This window comes from Gossypium raimondii, chromosome 4, assembly GCF_025698545.1.
Source record: "Gossypium raimondii isolate GPD5lz chromosome 4, ASM2569854v1, whole genome shotgun sequence".
NCBI lineage: Eukaryota > Viridiplantae > Streptophyta > Magnoliopsida > Malvales > Malvaceae > Gossypium > Gossypium raimondii.
The window spans coordinates 36,846,429-36,874,083 of record NC_068568.1 but is presented as its reverse complement, the minus strand read 5'-3'; the positions used below and the strand labels follow the sequence as shown (position 1 = coordinate 36,874,083).

The 27,655-nt window shown below is 35.7% G+C and overlaps 2 protein-coding genes across 3 annotated transcripts; one reads left to right on the top strand and one right to left on the bottom strand.

Moving 5' to 3' along the window:
* Positions 1 to 445: 445 nt before the first annotated feature.
* Positions 446 to 8,081, top strand: LOC105780142 (histone-lysine N-methyltransferase, H3 lysine-9 specific SUVH4). Of its 2 annotated transcripts, none has more exons than XM_012604281.2 (15): positions 446 to 1,258; positions 1,415 to 1,483; positions 1,680 to 1,748; positions 2,237 to 2,291; positions 2,429 to 2,538; positions 3,186 to 3,362; positions 3,825 to 3,923; positions 4,802 to 4,900; positions 5,411 to 5,460; positions 5,551 to 5,639; positions 6,413 to 6,572; positions 6,680 to 6,785; positions 6,892 to 7,074; positions 7,234 to 7,470; positions 7,706 to 8,081. In XM_012604281.2, exons 1-15 carry the CDS (start codon positions 770 to 772, stop codon positions 7,817 to 7,819), a joined length of 2,106 nt encoding a protein of 701 aa, XP_012459735.1. In that variant the 5' UTR covers positions 446 to 769; the 3' UTR covers positions 7,820 to 8,081. The 2 variants fall into 2 exon arrangements, with proteins under 2 accessions (XP_012459735.1, XP_052485529.1); XM_052629569.1 differs by having other exon boundaries at positions 1,130 to 1,258; positions 1,405 to 1,483.
* A 16,318-nt stretch (positions 8,082 to 24,399) lies between these two features.
* LOC105778968 (uncharacterized) lies at positions 24,400 to 27,313 on the bottom strand. Its single transcript, XM_012602721.1, has 4 exons — positions 27,081 to 27,313; positions 26,797 to 26,983; positions 24,798 to 25,052; positions 24,400 to 24,483 (listed from the first exon to the last, which is right to left on the bottom strand). The coding sequence occupies exons 1-4, from the start codon at positions 27,311 to 27,313 to the stop codon at positions 24,400 to 24,402; spliced, it is 759 nt and encodes a 252-aa protein (XP_012458175.1).
* Positions 27,314 to 27,655: the final 342 nt, after the last annotated feature.

Below are 27,655 nucleotides of genomic sequence, written 5' to 3'. Positions count from 1 at the left end.
CGGAAAAAATCATTCGGTTGGAAGTTAGGAATGTCTAGGATTTGTCTCGCACAAAGGAAAAATACTTTTCGGGAAAAAAATATTACTTTAAATATTACAAGCTCGATTTTCAAAATTTTAATTTTTCATTATAGAAAACTGTCTTCTAAACCATATTTTTTCAACAAAAGATGCAAATTAAAATTGAGATAAATGTATTTATTTTTCATATGTTTCCATACTTGTTGAATTTTCATTTCCACAATAGAAAAGATGTAGAAGATTAAATTTGAGAAAAATATGTCTTTTTTTATAGAAAAAAGTTTGAAAAAAATTAAATCTATTAAACCTTACAAATCGGAATACCTGAGAGACACCCAGCGTAGTTGTAGGAAAATGTACAATATGCATGTATGTTAGTATACACTTTCCCCACAAACTTCTATATTTTCTTGTTTTCCTATTACATAGCAAAAATGTATGTAAAAGTTAAAAAAATAAAAACCTGCATCTTCCCTCCTCTGTCTCTCACTGTCTCTCTTTAATTTTTAATTTCGAATTTAGTCATCCAATGAGTTAAGGATTCCCTGCTGTGCTGTGGCTGTGGCTGTGGCGCTGTGAGTTTGTGCTTTCCCTCATCCATCCATCCATCCATCCTCGCTCCTTACTGTCAAATCTTTGTTTCTTAGCCTTTTCCTCTTCTAACCCTAACTTTCCCCTCTCTCTTCTCTTCTACATTCCTTCTTTCATTTCATCATAGCATCGCATTCTTCCGTTTTAGATTTTCGATATGGTGGTTCAATCGCCGCATTCGCTCCAGAGTTCTGTCCCTACGCCTAATAACGGAACCAAAAGGGTCCAGATTCTGGTAAAAGAGAATGGTTCGGCTGTCACGGACAACGTCGCCGGACAACGGAGAGCCAGTGCCAGATTACAAGCCGCCAAACAGAAAGCTGAGATGGAGCTTTTGGCAAAGCGGAAACTGGAGCTTCTGAATGAAGATGTTGGACGTAGCACCAAAAAAGTTAATGTGGATGCTGAAAAGCTAAAGCCAAAGCTACAACCTGCTCAAACCGTGATCCAACAGCTTCCTGAGATTTCATCACTCCCTGCTGACCCTAAAATCAACAAGAAAGTGGCGAAAATGGTGGAACGAGCGGCCAAAATTGCAGAGGGGCTTGACGGTACCAATGCTCCCAATGTTGCCGAGAAAAGTGCACATATGAAGGTCAAGGAGACTATAAGGCTGTTCAACAAGCACTATCTTCACTTTGTTCAGGTCTGTCTCTATTTCTACTGATTTTTCGGTCTTCATGTCAGTTGAAACTTCACTACTCTGGTTTCGTTATATAATGTTTTGCACTGCATCCTGTTCATCATTTGAGATCGGTTAAGCAGATTTTATTCTTATACAATCTTTTCTAGTTCTTCATAGGAAGAGGAAAAGAGGTGCGGAGCAGCTAAAGTTGACAAGAAAGCCCTCAAGGCCAAGAAGAAGGCCAATGTAAGTTATTCTTGTCTTTGTTTTCAGTTGTACGGCTCATGATACTCAAGCTTTACGTTTGTGTATCTTTGTGATAACTTTTCTGACGTTGTTGCCTCTTCTACCTGTGGCAATGGTGAAACATGGATTCTTTTTTTCTCTTTCAGTCATGCAATGTACTTCTTAATTTCATTGTTAATGTACAAACTATTTGCAGAGAGGAAGTGTTTCTGAGGCTGATGTTAAGGCCAAAGCTAAGCGACCTGACTTGAAGGCAATATCGAAGGCAAGTGAATGAAAATGTGCCGCCTGTTCTTTTCAGTGTCTCAGACTTGTGCTTTTTGTCTATTTGGTTGTTCTGTTTAAGAATTCATCATAGCTTTCATTTTCAGTTGTTCAAGGGTAAATTTATAAACTACCCACTTTCATCTTTTCTCCTCTAGTTTGTTGATTCAAATCATATTGGTGAGATGGGGTCATATGCTATGCTTCATTTGATGAAAAGTTGTCATAGCTCCTTATAAGAATAACATATTAATAATTCTTTTTATATTTTTCTCCCTTGAAATATCAATATGTATTTATTGGCTGTTTGGGTGAACTATGTTGAACTGTTCTGATGATTATGAATTTATGGTAACTCTGTAAAACATTCTCGATTCCATTTCTTATTCTTATATTTCTTTTTCTTTAAGTATGGTATTATGGTGTTAAATTAATACTGATTTTGATGTTACATGCCCTAATATTTTCTCAAAATTAAAACATTTGCAGATGATGGAGAGAAATGAGGTGCTTTATCCTGAGAAAAGGATAGGTAGCATTCCAGGTTGGTTGTGAGAGCTTATCCCAGTTGTGTTGTTTCATGCTGGTGTTAGTTGGCTAACGTGTGCTCTAATGGGCATTCCAGATCTTGTTTCATGAGTTTAAGAAATTATCCTCTAAGAAGTATTTAATGTATGGCAGGCATTGATGTTGGTCATCGGTTTTATTCACGTGCTGAAATGGTTGCGGTTGGTTTTCATAGCCACTGGTTGAATGGTATTGATTATATGGGACAGTCCTACAAGAAAGGGGTAATACATTCAATTTTTTCCTGTGAATGGGTTTTAGTGATGTCTGCACTTTTTTAAAAGCTTTTTATTTATTTTTTCAATGGATGGCTCTTTGACTTAAAGATGCTCTATAACTGCATTATCATACCCTTTCTACCTTGTGCACTGCAAGTGTACTCTCAAGCCTGCCCAAAAATTGGATAGAATCCAGGTTGTGTAGGGGGTTTCCGCTGTTACTTTTGCTGTCATCAAGTGCTGATGGCTACCATTAAGAGCTGTTGTTGAGTAAAATATCCCTTAAGAGAAACATGTATGAACATGACTTGACATCTGAAAATATGGTCGCCTCTTGCCCCTCTTTTTCCTTTCGTACCAGTTCAAGGCTTTCAGTTTCCATCTTTGCTAGAATCATGTTTTATTAACACTGTAATTACCTTGCTTATTTTTTTTGTTTCCTTATTTATTTCTATTTAGACATTCTAGACAGCTTTCACTTTTTCTGAATGAACTCTTTGGTGCATGCTCTTTAGGAGTCATTCGTTTGGATGTTTTCAATTGAGTGGGTTCTTTTGTTTTTGTTTGTCAAAGAACGAAACCATCGTGTCAATAACATTTACGGCACAACCAGCTCTGTTATGTTTTACATTTTTGTGGTTGGAAAACTGCAGGAGTATGAACACTATATATTCCCGCTTGCAGTAGCTATAGTTTTATCTGGCATGTATGAGGATGATTTAGATAATGCTGAAGATGTTGTTTACACTGGACAAGGAGGACATGACCTAACTGGTAATAAACGACAAATTCGAGATCAAGTTTTGGAACGTGGTAATCTGGCACTGAAGGTATGAATTTTAAGTTCTTATGGATTTACATTGTTTATATACTTGGATGGTTGTAGATTGTTGGAAACTACATATATTTGAAATTTTCTCATCGTACTCGTGATAAAATATTTAAATAAAGCACAATGGCATGCTATCAATATAATTATGAAAAATGGTTTGTCTTTTGTGCGTATTTATTTGAGACTAAATCACTATGTTGCTAGAATGAACAAAAAAGAATCACTATGTCGTTAGATGCTTGCTAATCGCAATTGTCATATCTTAGGTTCAAGATAAAAGTTCTTTTGTGCATGTGCACGCATGCATCTTGATGTTATGTTAATGTCAGAATGTCTTGTCTGGCATCTGATTATAGGTTTTAAATTCTGTTGCATCTTGAACTTTTTCAATGTTGGTAGTGTCTTGTATGACATCTCATTGGAAGTTGTCTGCTTACTTTCTGCCTGATTTTATTTATAGAACTGTGTGGACCTTGGGGTGACTGTCAGAGTAGTTCGAGGTCATGAATGTGCTAATAGTTACTCTGGGAAAGTTTATACATATGATGGATTGTACAAGGTAAGTTTCTGACAATTTATTCAGCTTGTCATTTTCTAACATTTTATTTGTTGGTTCAGGTTGCATGATATGTTTTCATTAAATTTATCATGTTATGTGTTGTGACAAAAAAATAAATAGTAGTTTTACTTTTCCCATTGTCTATATGAACTATGATGAATAAAACTAAAACCATATTCCTAATTCTTTGTGAATAATTTGAATGCTTACGATAATATTATAGTTCCTTCTGCGATAAGAAACTGATCAAATATGGCAATTTTGGATAATTTTTTAATATGATTAACTTACCTTGGTGATTCCGTCATGGCTGAGTGAGTCTTGTATTCTTCAACACAAACATGCAGTTCTCTTGCCGTTCTTGGGAGAAAGAATGATTATTCCAAATATTTTTCTTTTGGTAAAAGCCAAAAGTTAAAGTGATTGGATGGCTTCATTTTGCTCAAAAGATTATGCAAACAAGTAGTTTGTTGCATGTCTTCTTGATGGGTGACAACAAGCTCTGCACCTATCTCATGGGCTATGGCTTAAATAACTGAATGTTGAGTGTTTTGCTTTGCTTTGCTTTGCTTTTTACAATTTTTTCAGTTTTCAGGTTGATTTGTCTTTTTCCTGCTTGACATTGTAGCCTTGTGTTTTTATATCATGCAAGGCACGCATCTTTTTTCCTGTAATTTCTTAAATATTTAAAAACTAGATAATATTCTTTTAGTCTTACTCTTTTGGAAATTATCTTTTATAGTATTGGATGTGCCTTTAGTTTAGTGTTTTTTTTTTTTAAATAATAATATTAGTCTTTGTTGATTTGAGAAATTGATGCTTTTTACCTAGCGTTCAATAGGACACTATGGACTTCAATACCTGCTCCACATTTGCAGGTTGTTCACTACTGGGCAGAGAAGGGTATTTCTGGGTTCACTGTTTTCAAATATAGATTGAGGCGGCTTGAGGGGCAACCAACATTGACAACTAGCCAGGTTTACTATATATTTTATGATTTTGGTTGGCTACTTGCTCTAAAAGGCCATTTATCTTCAGACCCAATGTTATTTGAATTTCACTGAAGATAATGATTGTTCTGTTATACTTTCCCTGTAAATTGAATTTGCACATGCAAGTTTTGATGAAAGGAATTGTATGGCTTGTGATGGTATTTTTTAATTTATAAAGCCTGATAACTGGAGATGGGAATGTATCACATATTCTTGGCTGTGACTGCCTTTTAAAATGAGAATAAATCTGATATTTATTTATCCAAATAGAGTATGGAAGAAGTTTTAGTACAATGGTGTAATCGGTGAAATAGGACTCCAGAGTCTGGACTCTCTTTGGAGTTTTATTTTCAAATTTCTGATAAAACTGGGATTACTTTGCTTTCATGAGATCTGTAGATCTCAAAAGAATGATGCAAGAATTCCTGTTACAGGAATTTGGATTTTTCTGTTGGATCTAATTATTGTAATCATGTTTGTTCACTCTTATGATAGGTTCATTTTACCTATGGCCGTGTTCCCCAGTGTCCGTCAGAAATTCGCGGGTATTTGAAGAATTAAATATTATATAAAATAATTGCTTTCCATTAATCAATTTTTCTAGTCTTTCTCAATTCGATTGTTTATTGGTTAAGGCTGGTGTGTGAGGACATAAGTGGTGGTCAAGAAGTGGTTCCTATTCCAGCTACTAATTTGGTTGATGATCCACCTGTTGCACCAACAGGCAAGCTTAACTTTCTAATTTGTTTCTTACTAATGTGTTTTCATGCACAATGAAATCAATAATATATTAGAGACATACTTTTGGTTATAAGTTCATACTAGTTCACCAATAACATATCTGATCTGCTTCTTCTCGTGAGTTTGATAGTCCATAGCTCATGGCCTTCGTCTAGTTCATTATTACTGATTTATCATCTTATGCTCCAAACCTGCCACACCATGTATGAGTGTAAATTTCAGTCATTCTGTCTCCTGTTATCTCAAGATAAGTTCCTGTAGATCACTTTGCATGTAAATTGTTCATTGTTTCCCTTTGATAATCTTGTCTCGTCTACAAATCCTCATTTCTAAGCAACTTTTTCTCCTTTCTATTATCATTTTCTGGAAGAGGTCCGTTGTTCACATGCTTAATTGTGTTGCACGTTTTTATGACAATCTATGTGAAATGGATTCTTCATTTTTCTTTTCTTTTTTTTTTTTTTGGCCAAATTCATTTTTCCTTGAGAAGTCATGTCTGATACATGTGTCTGAAACATATTGGACATGGATATGGGGGTATATACTTGGGAAACATTGAGCATTCACATACTAGTATCTAACACTCACTCGAGTCTGGATAACATAGCTAATAATGACACTCTTTTCTTCACTTTTACTTATTGTTTCCCCTCCTTTTTTCCAACTTTATACTTTCTTTATAAAGATAGGTCCATTGATGCAATCTTATGCATGCATAATAAGTTACTAAAATTCATCCTGTTCCTGTGTTTTCAGGTTACCAGTATAGCAAGTCAATGAAATTTGCACGAAATATAAAGCTTCCTGCTAATGCTGCTGGATGTGATTGCAAGGGGCTTTGCTGGGATCCCAAAACTTGTGCATGTGCAAGGCTTAATGGTTCTGATTTTCCTTATGTGCACCGTGATGGTGGCAGGTAAAATCTTAGTAATAGGGAGGCTTAATGGCTTGTGCCGTACTCCTTTTTCTTATTGTTGAAGTTTATTGCTTTATTAAGCTCCTGTTCCACTGCTTCAATTTCAGGTTAATTGAAGCCAAACATGTTGTTTTTGAATGTGGTCCAAAATGTGGCTGTGATCCAAGTTGTGTAAATCGTACATCTCAGAGAGGATTGAAATATCGACTTGAGGTTTCTTATTACTGCAAGAAAAACCACTCTGCTCGTTTTTGATTTGGTCCTCTGAGATTCTGGTTGAAATATTTCCAGATAAAATCTGACTTATGTGAATTGACAGGTCTTCTGTACTCCGAAGAAAGGATGGGCCGTTAGATCTTGGGATTTTATACCTGCTGGTGCCCCTGTTTGTGAATATATTGGAGTGCTCACGAGGACAGAAGAGCTGGATAATGTCTCTGAGAATAATTACATTTTTGACATTGATTGCTTGCAAACTATGAGGGGGCTCGGTGGCAGAGAGGTATGGTTAGTCTCTTAGCATATAGTATTGCATTTTGCTTTCCATTTCAAGTTGTTGAGTATAATCTTTTTCTAACAAAACAGTGTTCTCTGATGTGTGATATTACTGCTCTGAAATCATATATAATTGTATTTATGCTGTTATTCTTTTCCTTGACAGAGGCGGCAACTAGATGCATCCTTGCCAATGATCCAGAACATGGACAAAATTGACGAACAGAGATCAGACAGTGTGCCAGAGTTCTGCATTGATGCTGCTTCTATTGGAAATGTTGCAAGATTTATCAATCATAGCTGTGAGCCTAACCTCTTTATCCAGTGTGTCCTGAGTGCACATCAAGATATTAAACTAGCTCGAGTAATGCTCTTTGCAGCAGACAGCATTCCTCCTTTGCAGGTGATTCCCCCTTATTTTGGTTTCTGTAGAAGTTCCTTTTAAATTTCATGGAAGGTATTTGGTACCAATTTCTGGATTTTAATGTAGTATCTTTAGTATTGCTTCATAAATTCAGATAACGCTTGGAGCTTAAGTTATATATCTATTGGTCTTATTATGATCTACTTATATTTCCCTGTCTTGGGTTGGCTGGTGTTTGGAGTGACTGGATAAAATTTTGATATTTTGGTTGTAGGAGCTGACGTATGACTATGGGTATGCCCTTGATAGCGTTCATGGTCCTGATGGGAAGGTAAAAAAGATGGCATGCTACTGTGGAGCAGAAGGCTGCAGGAAGCGCCTATTCTAGGTCCTGAAGTCGCTTTAATTTCTATCTGCCTGATTTGTTCATGTCAACTTTTCCTTACAAATGATGGGCAAACATGTAGGTTTTGTTGCGTTTTGTATATGGCCAGCTGTTGCTGGTTGTTACATCTGTCTTTTCTATGTTGTTGCAAGTGTAGAAATCTTGTATCCTATATGAGGAAGTACAGTATGTACTGATTCTAATAGGTCAGAGCTCAAGGGAATTTTAATGAAAAAAGAGAAAAAAAACAACTTTTTTTGCTCAATCAATGTGGTTTATGTGGTGGATGTCTTGTTCTGGTTGCAAGTGTTTTGCGCGTTGATGATGCAGAATCTCGGACCCAAATCAAAACCCAAAATATAGTTTTGTTGAATATGGATGAACGGTTCTTGGAAATAATCAGATCTGACAAATGTCGATTGAAATAGAAGTAGAATGATACGGCGAGAGATGAGAGGATAAGGAGCAAGGAAGAAACAGAATTTAATTTCACCGAGAATTAAGCATAACTGATCTTTTCCCCCCACTCAGGCTAAAATACAGTAGCTGTTATTCTCAGCTGGCAAGGGTGCACAAAATGCACCGTGTAACAAATAATTTGTGCAAATTGAGTGGTTGATATCAAATTTTGTACTTTTTATTATAATTCTATCTTGTTGGATAATGTTAAGGTAAATTTGTTATCTTCATTTTATATGCTAAACATGATTTTTGTAATTTTGAAGATGGTGTACCGGAAGGAAAGATGGACTTGAAACTCATCTAGGAATGCTCAGTGCTGTAACATCTCTGCAGCATCTCTACAATGACCTTGAGTCACCAAATTGCCTCCATCAGCAGTGGACACCTTGAGTTTACATTGATGATCCACCAGCAAGTTCAACTTCTTCACCAACTTAGCATCCAAAAAAATTATGGGTGCTACTAGAATCCACCGGCATGATTGCCCAACTGGTTCCAAGTTGAGCTGCAATTCTCATTATGTTGTTGCCTTAAGAACCTTGCATTGCATGAAGTGACAAAATGGGTGTAGATCTCTCCCTCTGGATCAGTAGACTAAGATTTCCTGGCAATCTTGGAATTCCTCACCCTCACTTTCTGACAAAGGTTCCATCAACAATTGATATAATTGGGACATCATGCACTTATGACTAGGTCCATACTTAGCTCCATAGCAAAAGCATAGGCCCTTTTTGATACGAGCCAAAGAGGTGACACTCAAGGGGTTGTTTTTCCTTGTGGTCCAATCACTCGAAGCAAGGCACGACAATTAAAATCAAAGATGAATGCTTTTGTCCAAGACTTTGTTGCTACAAATTTAAGTCATCATGTTCGTGACGTTGACAAATACGAGAATGCAATTCACTGGACCAATCTTGGAATAGTGAAAGCCCATAAATTGGTGGATTAATCTTTTATGTATCTTATTATTATTATTATTTACTTAATTCTCATTGGTTGGGACACATCACTTATGAGTTAAAGTAATTTTATTGGTTAGGTTATTATTTATTTTATTTTCTTAGATAATTTTAAAGAGTTTTATTAGGATTCAATTACTCTTGAAAGAGTTTTATTAGGATTCAATTACTCTTATAATTTGCCTATAAATAGGCTTGCTTTCTACATTGGAGGATATAAAAAGAGAGTATTTGTTTTCTTCCAAATTTGTGTGAGGCAAATTTTGAGAGTAGAGTGATTCTTCTCTTGCTATTTAGTTTGGAGTTTGTTACTTTGAGGGTATTTGAGTTACAAATATTCAAATTTCTTTCCGTTCATCGGTGTTTCTAGAGGTTCTTCTTCTAGGGGTTTCGTAGGGAGCCGCTCAATCATTGGCGTTTTTGGTTGCAAGTTAACCAAGGGTTCCATAGGGCAAATCTATCCTTTTATTATTATTATTATTATTATTATTATTATTATTATTATTATTATTATTATTATTTAACTAATTTTATTTATTCTCATTTTTATTTCTAATTTGTGTTTCTCTTGTGTCTAGATCCGGGTTCGAATCGGTTGATATCGATTTGAGCCATTCTTGTTATTTTTGAAGCTAAAATCAAATCCGAAACGAGTCAAAATACCAAAAACACTTTTCATCGGTTTCGTCGATTCTCTTTTTTTTTGAAGTTTGTGTTTATTCTCCTCTTATTCTTTAAAAAAATAGAAAAAAGCAAAAAGCGCAAAAAATAAGCAAAAAGCGCAAAAAATTTTTTTTGCCTACCTTTCATACGTAGGTTTCTTCTTTTCCTATTATTGTTATTATTTTTATTTTTATTTTTCCCAAAATTGATTTTTTTTTCCTTCTTCTTTTCTTGACTCAAGTATAATTAAAGCTTCAATTTTTGAAAATCTTAAGACACCAAACATTTCCGATTTTTGTTTTTTTTTTAATTTGGGTAGAGTTTTCTTAAGTTTTCTTCTTATTAAAGCTTTTCTTTGACTCTAGAGTTAGGGATTGTTGCAGGTCTACGTTTTTTTTGTTTCTCTTACGCTTTCTAACACTTTGTTTCTTCTTGTGTTAGCAGATATTAAAGGCACGCACAATTCCTTCATCCGTGTAGCCTCCATTACAAATTGCCTCGTCAAGTTTATTGGCCTCTTAGAGCAATTAGGGTCTTCATTGTTTTTTTTGAAGTTTGCACCTCCATTATTTGATCTTGATTAGTAACCCTCTCCAAACATATTTACAAGTTTTGAATCATTCAGAGAGTTATTCTTTTGAGAGCTAACAAGTGAGGTTATTATTATTTTTTCTTTCTTGTTCCTGTTTGTTTGATCTTTCACAGATACCATGCCGCTCACTAGATCCCAAACTAGTAAAAATGAAGAGGATGAGCAAAAAAGAGAGAACGATCCTTTGGTCGAGTTGTTGCAAAAAGAGATGAAAAAGTTGCAAACTCAATTCGAACATCGCATGACCCAGATGTTACAAGAGCAAAGGGAGTATCTTGATGCGAAACTTACAACTCAAGAGAGATACATTGCCGATAATTACAAGAAGTTGAACGAAGCCTTTATAAGCCGATCAAATTCGCGCGATCGAACTTTTAAACGAAGGGAGGACCATGTTTTTGATGATGACTTTGAGTCCGAGTATGTACCTAGAGAAAGGTTGGAACGAAACAATGACACCCCCAAACCAAAATTTCCTTCTTTCTCAAGGAAGAATGATCCTGATGCTTACCTTGATTGGGAGGAAAAGATGGAAGCAGTCTTTGCTTGTTACAACTACTCTGATGAGAAAAAGGTAACATACACTGTCGTTGAGTTCATTGATTATGCACTAACATGGTGGAATCAATTATGTAAAAGCAGGATTCTTTATAGAGAGCAACCTGTTACTATTTGGGTTGAAATGAAGCGCATCTTGCGAAAACGGTTTGTTCCACCATACTATTATCGAGAACTCCATCAAAGACTCCAACATCTTGTTCAAGGAGATAGATCTGTGGATGACTACTACAAAGAGATGGAGACTATTCAGATTAGAATCAATATTGTTGAAGAGGCTGAGGTGACTATGGCTAGGTTCCTTGCCGGCCTAAAGCCTGAGATTGCAAATCGAGTTGAGTTACAACACTACATGGATGTTGAAGAGATGCTTCAAATCGCACTCACCATTGAAAAGCAATTACGAAAGAAAGGGACAACGAGGGGTGCTAGTTCAGTTTCTAATCCTGCTTGGAAAGAAAATTGTCAAAAACAAGATGATAGATTATGGAATGGGAGAGATGCACGGTTCAAGCCAAATGAGCCTAGAACTTACTCCAAAGATAGAGGTATGCCTAATTCATTTAAAGGTTCTACTTCTACTAATCGAGCTCCATCTTCTTCTTCTACTTCTCCTAGTGCCTTTAAGCAGCCAAAAGATATTACTTGTTTCAAATGCCAAGGAAGGGGTCACTATGCTCGAGAATGCCCTAATAAAAAGTCATTGGTGATTCGAGAAGATGGCAAGGTTGATTTTGAGTCTGATAACGAAGATGAGATGCCTCCTTTGGAAGATGCTGATGATGTGCATACTCATGATGAGTATGAAGAATACTTGGAGTATAGTGAGAAAGCACTTGTTGCTCGAAGGGCTTTAAATGTCCAGTTTAAGGAGGAAGGGCGCGAACAAAGAGATAACATTTTCCACACGAGATGTTTGATTGGTGGACAACCTAGTTCATTGATCATCGATAGTGGAAGTTGCACCAATGTGGTGAGTTCTTCCCTTGTTGAGAAACTTGGCCTACCTTGTGTGAAGCATCCAAGGCCATACCGCTTGCAATGGCTGAATGATAGTGGGGAGGTAAAAGTATCTAAACAATGCTTAGTTTCATTTTTCATTGGTAGATACTCTGATAAAGTTTTGTGTGATGTTGTTCCAATGCAAGCTAGGCACATATTACTTGGACGACCATGGCAGTTTGATCGACGAGTAAATCATGATGGTTTCCTTAACCAATATACCTTTGTGTTCATTGGAAAGAAGTTTACTTTGGCTCCACTTCCTCCTCAAGAAGTCTACAATGATCAACTCAAACTTGCTAGTGAGATGGGTAAGGGAAGTGAGGTAAAATCATTAAAAAAGGCTGAGAGTAAAGAGGCCCTTAGTGTTAAAAGCCAACTTTAAGGCCCAACATTGGTAAGTGATTGTACACACAAGTCACGATATGAGAGAGTGAGTTTATTCGCTAGGTTTCGAGATATCAAATTTGCTCTTTGTACAAAACAAACATTTGTAATTATTAGGTTTAGAGAAAACTTTGTTTTGACTAACCCTAATACACATTTGCCTAGTTGTTTTGTTGATCTTTTGTAGGATTTTGAGGATGTATTTCCTTCTGAAATGCCTAAGGGATTACCTCCTTTACGAGGGATTGAACATCAAATTGACTTTGTGCCTGGTTCGAGTATTCCGAATAGACCAGTCTATCGAAGCAATCCTGAAGAAACTAAGGAGTTGCAAAGGCAAGTTGAAGATCTCTTAGAGAAAGGGTTGATTTGTGAGTGTCTAAGCCCTTGTGCGGTCTCTGTACTTCTCGTCCCAAAAAAAGATGGTTCTTGGAGAATGTGTGTTGATTGTCGTGCTGTCAACAAGATTACGGTAAAGTATCAATATCCAATTCCTCGATTAGATGATATGTTGGATGAGCTTAATGGTGCATGCATTTTCTCTAAAATTGACTTAAAAAGTGGTTACCATCAAATAAGAATGAAACAAGGTGATGAATGGAAAAGCGCTTTTAAGACTAAGTATGGCTTTGTGTGAGTGGTTAGTCATGCCATTTGGCTTAACTAATGCTCCTAGCACATTCATGAGATTAATGAACCACATACTTAGACCTTTTTTAGGAAAATTTGTCGTTGTGTATTTTGATGACATACTGATTTATAGCAAAACTTTGAATGATCATGTTGGGAATGTTAAATTAGTATTGGATGTGTTAAGGCATGAACGACTCTTTGCTAATCTTGAAAAATGCACCTTTTGTATGGATAAGCTTGTTTTTTTGGGTTTTGTGATAAGTTCTACAGGAATCCATGTGGATGGGGAGAAGGTAAAGGCAATTAAAGAATGGCCTATCCCTAAAACTGTTTCTGAGGTAAGGTCTTTCCTTGGGTTAGCCGGTTTCTACAACAGGTTTGTTCGTAACTTTTCCACAATTGCTTCGCCTTTGACTGCACTTATTAAAAATGATGTATCTTTTCATTGGACAGATAAGTAAGAATTAGCATTTAATGAACTTAAAGATAAATTGTGTAATGCTCCTATTCTTGTTTTACCTAATTTGACCTTTGAGATTGAATGTGATGCTTCTGGTGTAGGTATAGGTGCCGTCCTCATGCAAGATAGTAAACCACTAGCCTACTTTAGTGAGAAACTTGGTGGAGCACATTTGAACTATTCGACCTATGATAAAGAGTTGTATACCTTGGTAAGGGCACTAGAAGTTTGGCAACATTACCTTTTACCAAAGGAGTTTGTGATTCACACTGATCATGAATCACTTAATCACTTAAAAGGACAAGGTAAGTTGAACAAGCGACATGCGAGGTGGGTTGAATTCATTGAATCTTTTCCTTATGTTATAAGGTATAAGAAAGGTAAAGATAATATTGTGGCTGATGCTCTATCAAGGAGGTACACTTTACTTAGTACTTTGCATACTAAGTTATTAGGTTTTGAGTATCTCAAAGATTTATATGCCACTGATTCTGATTTTGCAAGCATTTATGACGCATGTGAACATGGTGCATTTCACAAATTTTATAAGTATGATGCCTATCTTTTTCGAAATAATAGACAATGCTTACCAAAGTGTTCAATGCGAGAATTGTTAGTTCGAGAGGCTCACAGTGGTGGTCTTATGGGTAATTTTGGAGTCACTAAGACTTATGATGTTTTACATGAGCATTTTTATTGGCCTAACATACGAAAACTTGTTGAGAAAATTTGCTCTACTTGCATTACTTGTAAACAAGCTAAATCCACTGTGATGCCTCATGGTCTATATACTCCTCTTCCTGTTCCTAGTTCACCTTGGACTGACATTTCAATAGATTTTGTAATAGGTTTACCAAGGACAAAGCGTGGACGAGATAACATCTTTGTGGTTGTGGATCGATTTTCTAAAATAGCTCATTTCATTCCATGCCATAAGACTGATGATGCAACCCATGTTGCCGATCTATTTTTCTGTGAAGTTGTGAGATTACATGGAATCCCAAGGACTAAATTAGTCACTTTTGGAAGGTGTTATGGGGTAAGTTAGGTACTAAACTACTTTACTCTACTACATGCCACCCTCAAACTGATGGTCAAACCGAGGTGGTAAATCGAGTTTTGGGATCTTTGCTTAGAGCCATAATAGGTAAGAATGTTAAATCTTGGGAAGAATGGATACTCTATATTGAGTTTGCTTATAATCGTTCTGTTCATTCTTCCACAGGTTTTACTCCTTTTGAGATTGTATATGGCTTTAATCCACTTACTGTTTTAGATTTGCTTCCTTTACCTTTGAATGAGATTGCTAATTTAGATAGTGAAAGGAAAGCTGATTTAGTGAAAGAGATCCATGAGAAGGCTCGTAAAGCCATTGAGAAAAAGAATGAGTCCAATGCACATCGAGCTAATAAAGGGCGAAAGCAAGTCTTGTTTGAACCTGGAGATTGGGTATTGGTGCATATGAGGAAGGAACGATTTCCTTCTAAGAGAAAGAATAAACTTGATGCACGAGGAGATGGACCATTCCAAGTACTCGAGAAAATAAATGACAATGCTTATCGCATCGATCTTCCTGGTGAGTATAGTGTTAGTGCTACTTTCAATGTTTCTGATCTTTCTCCTTTTGAATTTGATGTAGGTTCAGATTCGAGGATGAATCTTCTTGAAGAGGGGGAGAATGATACGAGCGAAAGAGGTGACACTCAAGGGGTTGTTTTTCCTTGTGGTCCAATCACTCGAAGCAAGGCACGACAATTAAAATCAAAGATGAATGCTTTTGTCCAAGACTTTGTTGCTACAAATTTAAGTCATCATGTTCGTGACGTTGACAAATACGAGAATGCAATTCACTGGACCAATCTTGGAATAGTGAAAGCCAATAAATTGGTGGATTAATCTTTTATGTATCTTATTATTATTATTATTTACTTAATTCTCATTGGTTGGGACACATCACTTATGAGTTAAGTAATTTTATTAGTTAGGTTATTATTTATTTTATTTTCTTAGATAATTTTAAAGAGTTTTATTAAGATTCAATTACTCTTGAAAGAGTTTTATTAGGATTCAATTACTCTTGTAAGTTGCCTATAAATAGGCTTGCTTTCTACACATTAGAGGATATAAAAAAGAGAGTATTTGTTTTCTTCCAAATTTGTGTGAGGCAAATTTTTGAGAGTAAAGTAATTCTTCTCTTGCTATTTAGTTTGGAGTTTGTTACTTTCGAGGGTATTTCGAAGTTACAAATATTCAAATTTCTTTCCCGTTCATCGGTGTTTCTAGAGGTTCTTCTTCTAGGGGTTTCGTACGGAGCCGCTCAATCATTGGCGTTTTTGGTTGCAAGTTAACCAAGGGTTCCATACGGAAAATCTATCCTTTTATTATTATTATTATTATTATTTAACTAATTTTATTTATTCTCATTTTTATTTCTAATTTGTGTTTCTCTTGTGTCTAGATCCAGGGTTCCGTATCACTTTTTCCTCTTATCTTCCATGTCAGCTTGTGAAAGGGCTCAATTAGTGGACTTCTGGCCACTCGTTCCCACAAAAGAGCTTCTGGGTATAGAGGTGGACTTTGGTGCAAGATTGGTTTTGACAGTGGGAAACAAAGATGGAGGTTAGGGTTGTCCCCTTATGCCCACTGGAGCTAGTTTTCTACTAGAATTAGACAAAATAGTCTCAACCTGTCTAGCAACCAAATCACCCTCTACCAAGGACTTAGGCTTGAATAGTTGCAAGCATTGTCTTACCTCAAGCTTAAGGTTACTAGTAAAGATGTTTAAAGCATATGTTTCAAGAAGATAAAGTTGATTGGGAAAACTCAACTGCTTCAAATAGACCAATTCTGCCATGGGGTCCCTAAAAGAACTAGATCCAAACCTTTCTTTGAGGCTACGAGCATAATTGTCCCAAGACAACAAATGAAAGCCTTATTGTCTTTGAGCATAAAAGTGATGCCAATTGAGTGCCTTCCATTCTAAGTGCAACATCATAGCCCATGCCTTAACACTATCAACCACACCCTTAGTTTCACAATATTGCTCCAGCTTTGACCACCACCCTCTAAAATCTATACCATCAAACCTTGGACAGTCCAACTTATAAGAGCGCCCAGATCCATCAATGAGACTTCCACAAGTGTTCTAGTGTTGCCCAGGTCCCCCATAGGAGAAGCAATCGAAGTGTCTCTAGGAGGGAAGCCTGGTGGAGGACTTCCTAGAATGCTCTTACCCCGATCCTAGGAAGAACCAGCAATAACAGCTACAAATGGCAAGTGTCCCAAGTATTACACAAACAAGCTCTACAATTCAGACTTGATTTCCCCATGAAAATCTTCCCTGAGCTCCTTCAATTGGTTGTCGATCTTGGTGTCCCATTGAGATAACTCAACTTGGAGTTGAGCAACCTCCTACTGCAAGTGACCAACCTTTTTCTGCAATCTGGTTGTTACCCCTTCACTAGCCATGGCGAATCAACTAGCTCTGATACCTTTGATACGGTCATTTCAAGAAAAAGAAGAAAATAGAAGGAAACAAGAGAAGAGAGGAGAATGAACAAAGAAGAAACATAATTCAATTTCACCAAGAATTACGCATAACTGGTTTTTTCCCCTCACTCAGCCTAAAAGGAAAACAACCAACACTATTTCATGGTAGTTACAACAATCGTTATTCACAGCTGGCAAGGATGCACAAAACACAGTGTAATTAAGGGCATAAAATGTACAGTTCAACTAAAGTCTGAACTCACTGTTATCACAATTTATTCCCCCTCAAATTGAAACGTATAATAACAATAATAATAACAACAGTCATAATTTTATTTTAAATTCTAACAGAATTACAAATCCTTCTATAACATAGAAAAAGTATTTTTTACAGGTTTCTTAAAATCCAAGTAAGGTGCTGCTAATTTTTGAATATAAACACTTGAAACTTTGGAAAACTAAAGAGATTAAAATATAAGGTAATTAAAATCTCAAAATAATAAAATAAAGATGGAAAACAATGGAAAGATGAAAATGAAATAGAGTATGGATTATGGATTATGTTAGATAATGCACAATTGATGTCCACCAGAAGTTTTTGGAATAAGGATTCCAACAAATTTAAATAATACAATCCTTCACAAAGTAAATTATTTTGGCAAATTCAAAGTTTGAATACTTCAACTCCAATCCTAAAACAAATCGAGAAGAAGAACCTTCTAATAAAATACAAGAATGAAATCTTGTAAATAAACTCTCTATGAGTAATTTTATTGAAAGAAAAATAATAATTGTATACACCTAAGACCCAACCATGCCTTCCCAGTTACAATTAAAAGCAATTTCTAAAATCCTAAAAGTGTTAGTGAAATTAAGTCAAGTGTCGTTGAATTTTACTTAAACTTTTTTTACCAACTTACATTACAAGAAAGCTAAAAATTTTAAATAATAATTAAATAATTTAAAATAACTAGTAAAATAAGAATTAGTATTTGGTATATTGGTAGTGTATTTTTTTATTTCACAATGACCTTAAAAATTTATCTAAAAATATTTATTTATTTTTTATATTTTTCTATACCCCTATAAAATACTTGTCAACTTCTAACCCTACTTGTGGAGTCTAAAACTTCATTAATAGTGTACCAAATATTTTTCCATAAAATAATAAAATAAAAGCCTTAATTGAAAGGTAAGAAATGAGCAAGTACAATGACTTTTACTAAGGTGGCAAGTTGGCTTGCAGAATGATTCCAATGGCCATTTGGCTAAGACTCCTAATCATCTATCTAATTGACCAATTAAACTTTTTGGGGGAGAAGCTTTTCTAGTAAGCTTAAAATAAGGATTATTCCTTATATGAATTACTTAATTTAACGAATTTCTAAATCTCAGTCTTTGATTTGGACAACAATTTTTCAAACTTGATTTCCACCCTAATTACCCTCTGTAATTGATCAATTAAACTTTTAAGAGGAAGAAGCTTTTTTACGATGCTTCAAATAAGAATTCTTTCTTATTTGAATTACCTAATTTAATGACTTTTGTAATCATAGTCCTTGATTTGGACAACAGTTTTTCAAACTTGATTTCCATCCTTATTCGAATTGCCCTATTGAAAACTTGACTAGCTTTTTTAAACTAAGTATTGGACAAGAGAGATAAGTTTACTTTCAATTGCTTGGAACATGATTTAGTAATGAAACCTTAAGGAAAAATTTGTTCATAGTCTTTGACTTGACTAGATGAGATGTTTGAGCACACATCATTCCTCCTTCCTTGAAAGGATACGTATATTTTATTCATATAGTACACTTTATACATTTTCATTTTAGTTATTACCTCTAGTTTATTATACACATTAATTAATAGAATTAATTATTCTACAATCAAGAATAAGAAATTATCTAGTATCATTCAAAATTTATAAGTTTTCCAATTCTATGTACTTATTCAATATGTACAACTAGTAACTGGTTACCTAATTATAGTCCAAGCACCATGCAATTACACAAAATAGAAACAAAATTGAAAAAGGCGAAAAAGTTAAAATAAACACAGAAACTAACATAAAAGCAAGAAAAATAAAACACATACTATTATGTGCACCCCCAACACTTAAACTACACATTGTCCCCAATGTGTCCCAAGAAAAAAGATAGGAAGTTACCGGACTTCCCTAAAATGGAGCATTAGACTAGTTCGGGGGTCCACCTCCTCATTAAAGCTCGAAATTTGTGTAGTCTTTCAGGGTAATTCGCTACACATAAGACAAATACACAAACAACAACAAAAACAACCCAACACAATATGAAAAATAAAAATAACAAGAAATAAATCCAGAAGTATTTATTAGTTTACATGCCGCATAAAAAAAGAAAATAAAATGCAAAGGCATGTAACTAATCAGAGTTATCATCGGGACCCTCACTCTATCCCTTAATTCCCTTGCTTTTGGCCCTTACAGTCGACCTTGAAAAAAACATCTCAGGTCGGTTACTTGGCTCACAAATGATGGGTTCCCCGTGGGTTACTACGCAGATGCAAAAGTTCCCTCGAAGTTGTTGTGTTAGGGTATGAAATCATCATCCTTCGCCACCTCGTCACCTCGCCATCTTCTTCTTCTTCTTTGATTTCCTCTTCTTGTTCCTCCCTGACTGTATTGCCCTCCAGTTAATCGCTTGATCGTTCGGGCCATTGTAAGCTCTATGTCTTCTGACTTGTCATGAAAGTGTCCGAGAATGGTTTCATGGCCTCCAGTAATCTCATGTTGTAGCGCACATCTGTTCTGAGCTTACGTTCTCACCGCGTAGGCTCCTCATTGGTCTTCTTTTTTGTGCTTTTCTTCTTCACCGTTGGAGGCACTTCCATTTTCTATTTACGTCGCTAGTTCTATTCCTTTATTTTCTTCCTGTGCAATTTCTGGAAATTATGGAGTAGGGTATCTCCAATAATGCTCGTAGTCAGATGATGAAATTGTTCAGTGGCTCCCATCACCACTCCAGCTCGACGGCATAAGTCAGTAATCAGATGAGGAAAATAGATTCTAACATTCATGTTCGATATACAGATTTTGATCTCCTTGTTTACCCACTTCCCAAGGCTAACTCTCTTTCACTGCAAAATACAGTACAAAAATCAGCTCAAAACACATTAACAATATTAGTGTTAAACAGTGGTGAGATACGAGTACATATAAATTGCATCCACATCTTAGCAAAAGGAAACATGATAGTTTGTTTAAAAGGTAAGAGGTAATTATTATACCCTTCACGCTTTCATTCACCCCTGCCCTCTGTTAAAAATGTTTAACCGTCGTCCATATCAACATTAGTAAAATTCTAAAGGTCCAAAGCAAAAAAATTGTTGTAACGTAATATGGCACGCCATAATAATCACTAACTGCTTAAAGGGAGATATTATAACACTCCTAACCTGTATCCGTTGCTGAAATAGGGTTACAGAGTATTACCGATAAGTCAGAAACATTAAAACTTTTTAACATTCAATAACATAAATCATAACATAAACTAATCAATAACATGCATATTGTCCCTGAATCGAGCCCTCGAGGCCCTAAAATTAACTTAGAATCAATTCGGGACTAATTTGAAACAATTTGAAAAGTCTTGGAAAAAGTCATAAAAATTTGAAAATAGGGGTCATACGGGCATGTGGTAAAGTCATGTGCCTCACACGGTTGAGACACATGCCCGTGTCTCAGGCAGTGTAACACTCGAAATAGGGACACACGACCGTGTCCCAGCACGTGTCCTCACCCATGTAACTGTCTGAGTAGGGTTACACAGTCGTGTAACTTTCGAAATTGCCTCACACGCCTAAGTGCTAGGCCATGTAACTCATTGACTTGTAAATAAAAGAACCTACAGATGACACACGGCCGTGTCGCCAAGCCGTGTGTCTAACATTACTGAGTCACACGCCCGTGTGGACCTAAAATGTACCAAAAAAAATCAAGTCATTTCCAAACCATTCCATATATGACCTTACCACCCATTTATACATACTATATATAAGCCTAAGCATCTTCAAACACACATGAATATACCATTTCAAAATCCCAATTCAATCAACCAATATGCCATACAAGGTACCTCAACATATAACAAAATATAACCTACCTAAACATGTCCATATGCCTAATTCCATGCATACAATTCTAGGCCATTTAAGTATTTAAACATTCCTCACTTGACTATTTCCAAAACACACAAAACATACCATAACAAACCATTACCAAGACATTACAAACTTACCAAAAGAACGTTATATACATGCATTTATAAGTGACCAAAATGACTTACTTGAGTAAGCATTATAAGCCCATCAACAATCCACAACATCCAAGCACAAAACATACCAAGATATCATTTTAGTTGTTCATCAAAAACACTATTTTAAAACACCCTATACATGCCATTATAACCTTGGCCAAAACATTCAAAAACTACCAATATATTTACTGGATAGTGCAATAGATCTACGATGAGTTTCCAAATCGATCGAGCTTCCGATAATCTATAAAACAAAAGAAAAATAACTACGTAAGCATTAAATGCTTAGTAAGTTCGTATAAACAAAACTCAACTTAACAGATCAATTACGTAATATAAATTTAAGCATAAAAACAACCATAACCATAAGCTTGATATAAGCCTAACAACAACATCAAACTCACATGTTATTCCACTTCTTCATATATATTTAAATGCTTCCTTAGAATATGTGATTTATCATGTTTAAACATAACATTTTGCACCATCAATGTTCCATATTGTTATGATTCAATACAATTGCATACTAACCTTTCTGTTCACTTTTCTTACCCATTGAACCATTTAGAATTACATCGGATACACGGGAGAGCTTGCACAAAGTGTGCCTGTACATATAACCATAACATTTCTTTTACATCGTTGCTCACACGAGCTGTGAAATGGGCCTACTCACATGAGTTGTGGGTCAGAATGTAAACTACACGATGTTGTTCACACGAGCTATAGAGTATCCACAACAAATGCAGGACCTCGGCCATCAGTAGGACATTCAACATCAGCACCCAAAACATGAAATCCCTAATGACATATCATTTGTATCCTAAGAATTCCTAAGGGTCAACTGGGACACGTTATCCATCAATTCTTCATAACATTGATATGTTCATATATTGATTCATTTGTAATATAATTAAGATAATAACAATCAATGTGATTATCTTTAATATGATAATCGTTCATACGAACTTACCTCGACGACTAGAGCATAGAAATATGATCAAGCTAATCCATAACTTTAGCCTTTCTTCGATTTATATTCGGTTAAGGTTTATCTTGATCTAAATAGATAATTATATTTAATTAAGTATTTCAATTAACCTCAAACATTCAATTCAATCTATAATTCACATTTATGCATAATTGCCATTTTGCCCCTAATATTTTAACTTTTCACAATTTAGTCCTTAATCTTATAACTTAAAATCTAACCATTCCAATCAAATTCCATGTTAACCAAACATGCAAGGAACCTTGACACTACTTAAATTTATCACATTTTCACAATAAAACACTATAATTTATACCTTTAACAATTTAGACCCTAAATCATTAAAAACGGGGCTCGGAATCACTTACATGCATACACCCAGGCTAGCCGAACTCAAGAGCCCTAAAATGGCTTTCTTTCCTTGAAATTCCAGTGGAGACAATTAGAAGAAGATGAAGTTAACCTTTATTTTATTTAATTTATGTTTAATTTACCATTTATCATTTTAACCTTTAAAAACCTCCAAAATTTCAATAAAAGATGCCATGCACATCCACTAACCTTATGAATGGTATAATTGCCATTTAAGTCCAATTAGTCCCATTTCCATAGTCATTTAGCCCTTTTAACTAATAGAACTCCACTTTTTCACCTTTTACAATTTAGTTCTTTTTACTTAATTAATCAAGCAAAAATTAAAATTTCTTAACGAAATTTACTCGTCAGATTTGTGGTCTCGAAACCATTGTTTCGATGTTGCTAAAAATGGGTTGTTACAAATATCGACTTTATTGTGTCGAACATACACCTTGTTCATTTTAGAAATTTTTAAATTGGATTAAAACTCCAAAACTACTAGTATTACTGTAGGTGTAGCTGTTACCATAGCAAGATTCATCCATCGATAAAACTGAACCAAATCCTAAATTCCTTCGCAATTCGAGGCGAAAAGGTCAAAGCCTCTTTCAAGGATAAAATTCCTTCCTTGAATGTTTGAGAAATAGGCTTCGGTCTCTTTCGACTTAAACTTATCTGAAACATACTCCGATATCGGAGGTGGTTCGGGTTGGGATTTCCCTCATTTTTTCATTCTATAGGGCATGTTTATCAACCTTTAAAAAAAGCTAACTATCAAGTATGTACTAGCCAACTAAGCACAACCAATCAACACTACAACCAAAATAAGATAGTAAAAATAAAAATAATAAATATGAAAAAGTAGCAAATGCAAACAAAAGGAAGAAAAAGGAAACTTGAATTGTGTTAGTTGTGATGAACTTTTTGTTTGAGGCAACAAAGTTTCGTGTTCCCCAAACTAAAAGAGGAGAATACCTGCAAAAGAAGAAAACTTACCAAAAATAAAGCAAAAAAATAGAAATTGCAAACAAAAATAGAGAAGATTGAGAGAAAATAAAGAGGGGAAAGTGTTTTACAGAATTTAGGGTTCAAAATTTGGGGAAAATAAAGAGAATGGGGTGTTTAGAGGCTTAAAAAGCCTCCAAAACGCGCAAACTATGATACCTGAAACTAGGTATCGCCTGATCCGACATGGATATCGCGATACCTAGGGTTGGATATTACGATAACCCCCTTTTTTTCGACCCTTCACATTACATTCTATCTGACCTATCGGAATACCAAGGGTTGGGTATCGCGATACAACTATTAAAAACCAAAATTTTAACTTTTGAAATTCTAGGGGTATCGCGATATCAGGGGTTCGATATCGTGATAACCAAAATATTTTTGGCTCCTATTGAAACTATTTTAGAAATTGTGATATCCCTTATTGAGCATCGCGATTTCACTGAACAGACCCCAAAACTTTTACAAAATCATCAAATTTTCTTCTCAATCATCAAATTTATATTCTAGCAAGTCTAAAAGGCAAACAAATACTAATTAAAATCCTACACTACATGCAAAAACACTTGGAGTTCATGCTCAAAACATTTAATTATTTACAAAATTTTGGGTTTCCTTTCCACATGTGGAAAATTAAAAATGCAACTTGGGGCGGTCAATCACACCCCTGAAATGATGTTTCATCGGTGTCTTCAACACTTGGATATGGCTTCTGTTCAATGTGCGACTAAGGCCTCCTAAGAATTGTAATGTCTTCCTCATCCTCATTCACTTCCAGATTATCTTTCATGGCGCACGAACACCTGAAAAACTACATCATTCCATAAAATTTGCAAATTTGTTAGCACAATAAGGTCTCATCTCATTTACCTCCCTTGTGATGGCAACACCTCTTTAGACTTAGGTTTGGGCTCAACACATTTGATAACTTCAATCTCTCCCTCAATTTTCATAGTCAACTCACCCTTCCTACATCTATAGTAGCTCTAGATGTGGCCAAGATAGGTCTCCCTAATAGAATAGAGATTTCGAGATCCTCCTCAAAGTCCAGCACGATAAAGTCAATGGAAAAATAAATTGTGTAACTCTCACTAGCACGTCCTCAATGACTCCCTTGGGACATACCAAAGATCGGTCGGCAAATTGCAAGGTAACTGTAGTTTCCTTAAGCTCTCCCAAACCTAATCTCCTATAGATAGACAATGACATGAGGTTAATGCTTGCCCCTATGTCACATAAGGCTTTCCCGAAACTAACTTTGTCTATCTCTATTGGGATGGTAAAGCTACTGGGATCCTTGAGCTTGGGAGGAACTCTTCTTAACACTACTGCGTTGCATTCCTCATTAAGAGAGATTTGCTCTCTTCTCACTATTTTTTCCTACGAGACATAACATCCCTAAAGAATTTGGCATATTTGGGTATTTTCTCAAGGAGCTCTAACAAGGGGAGGTTCACATTCAAGGCCTTAAGCATATTAAGGAATTGCAAGAACTCCTCACTCTTTTTCTTCTTCTACTCTTCTAGACGTGAAAAAAATGGTCTGGGCTTTAGGCTAGTGGTGGTGATAGAACGATTCTATCCTCTGGTTCAACTTGTCTAGGCTCTCTCTCAAGTCTTTGTTAGAGTATGCCCAAAGATCAATCATGAGATGGTTGTAATAACATACTTGATTTATCATGTTTATTAATATAAGGCGTTACCATTATTATTTCAGTTTCTTTTCCGTGTATATAAATAAACTGTTTTATAATAATGTCCTGAGAATAATATGATTATTCTTAAAATTTCCTTAGTCAAGTATTATTATTGGATAGGAGAACGATAATGCATTAAGACTAACATGTAGTTGATTGATGATAAAGAGTTGTCATTGATATGGAATGTCGAATCATTACATGAATATGTGTGTTAGAGAACAACATATTGGACCTGACCCGTTATGAGTATGTTTCTTGGATTATTATGTAATTGTCACGACATTACTCATAATGATTAATATTTATATGATCCTCAGACTTGAGATCATCATAATCCCAACATCGTGAGTTGTATATTTTGATACAGTCAAACGTACACCGTAACTGGTTGTTCTATAAAGACTGATGTTGGATATACCACAATCTATGTAGAGGGATATGGTTGTTCGATATAGGATAAGTCCCTCCTACATAATAGGAGTAATATCTTAGGCCACTTGATTAAGTGAGACTAGAAATGCATGGCCATGCTCAAATAAGTTGATATTAGATGTCATACTTATTTGTATATTGTAGTCTGCTTAAGATATCAAGGAACATGGAATGGATAATGCAAGTGTGACTATTCCATGACTTGTGTCCAATCCAGAGATAAAGGAATTAAGGATTATTGCATAAAAGGTTAATCATAAAAAAAGGTTATGTCGAATCATGATCTCTTGTGACTTAGGTAGCAATGATGCATTGCTAGATGCCACTCATTGTTTGTAGCATTAGAATCATTCTAGTGTTACTGCTAACTTTACAGGAACCTACAGGGTCACACCCTATAGTTGAAATGAACGGAATAAACCATAGTTGGTATTGTTTTTGGGGTTGCTTGAATTAAATTAATTATAGAATTAATTTAATTCGGTAATCAAATTTCCAACACATTATGTACAAGGTTGTTGTATGTATAATGAGGACATGAATTTGGTTAGCATAAGAATTCAAATAAATATATGGTTTACCGAACTTATATTATAATTAATGTATTATAATTTTCGGTATAAAAATATTATTATATTTATTTAATTACTAAAAACCCTAAAACAAAAGGATATATATATAATGTCGTTTTTCTTTGTTTGAGCCTAACAGCCGTCAAAGAAAAATAACTCTCAAAACTGTTTTGGGGATTCCTTCTGTTCGTAGTCAACTGGGTGGATTACGTAGAGGCCGAGATCACGATAGATTGCGGCTTGGTTCGACAGCAGATCAGACTACTCGTTGTTGAGGTGTTGCTGTCTACTCTGAATAAACATTAGGTAATTTCGTAACCTTGATCACTCCGATTCGTTCCTCACACATGGATCCATGGTTAGGGTCGCCGATTTTTTTTTTCGCTGTGCCGTAGGGGTACCGGCGATCCAACAGTCTTACCTTTTCTCCCATCCCATCTCCAACACTAGGAGTATGTGTGCTCTCATCCTTCTCACTAACTTCTTTCTCCTGTAAATTTGATTGGATAGGTTCCTTAACCATAGCCACGGATCTAAGGGTGATTTCCTTGGCATGTTCCTTCCCTTCCCTCTTTAAATTAGGTTCAGTATTACTGCTATGGTAGAGGCTAAGTTATTTTACAACAATTTCAAGACTTGGTCAATTGGCGCACATCAGCTTGCACCACATGCAAGCCTTGCTTTACCTTACTTATCCTAATTCACAATGGAGGGTTGCTACTATAGGTTGATTTTCTTTCTTGATCTTTGGGTGCCCTAAAAGGTAATGGAGGTTGATACGGTGCATTTGGTTTTGAAGGATTAAGGTTTTGGTTCCCTTGATTGAGAGGTTCCCCTTGGTTTCCTCCCCACCTAAAGTTAGGATGATCATGCCATCTCAGATTATTGGTGTTGGAGTAACGGTTATATCCTTTCTTCCCTACATAGTTAACCTCCATATGCTTTCCCTTATCATCGTGTCATGCAATAAAATAGGTAAGATTGGGTTGGTTTTGGACTTGCACATTGGTCGGACTCGTCTCCAATTTATTAAGCCTTTCGAGGATTTGTTGATACTTGTCTTTGCTACCAACAACGTTCACTGCCGATTTTTTGGCCTAATATGTGAATTGCTCAGCCGGTTAAATGTAAGAGTTCATCGCCATATCCTCGATAAGTTGACAAGCCTTGGCGTATGTCCTGACATGAATGCTCCCACAGACACTCCGTCAAGACTAGAGTGTAAGTTTCCGTCAAGCCCATTATAGAAGACTTGAAGTTGCAAACAATCTTGTAAGCCA

Excerpts from the sequence above, each read along its gene's own strand:
- LOC105780142 (XM_012604281.2), top strand. The coding sequence starts at position 770 with ATGGTGGTTCAATCGCCGCATTCGCTCCAGAGTTCTGTCCCTACGCCT. Across the intron at positions 5,461-5,550 it reads TGTCCGTCAGAAATTCGCGG|GCTGGTGTGTGAGGACATAA; the intron begins GTATTTGAAGAA and ends TTATTGGTTAAG. Across the intron at positions 6,786-6,891 it reads GATTGAAATATCGACTTGAG|GTCTTCTGTACTCCGAAGAA; the intron begins GTTTCTTATTAC and ends GTGAATTGACAG.
- LOC105778968 (XM_012602721.1), bottom strand. The coding sequence starts at position 27,313 with ATGGAGGTTAACTATGTAGGGAAGAAAGGATATAACCGTTACTCCAAC. Across the intron at positions 26,984-27,080 it reads TATAGTAGCAACCCTCCATT|CCTCTACCATAGCAGTAATA; the intron begins GTGAATTAGGAT and ends AAAATAACTTAG. Across the intron at positions 25,053-26,796 it reads GAGATGGGATGGGAGAAAAG|GAAAAAATAGTGAGAAGAGA; the intron begins GTAAGACTGTTG and ends TATGTCTCGTAG.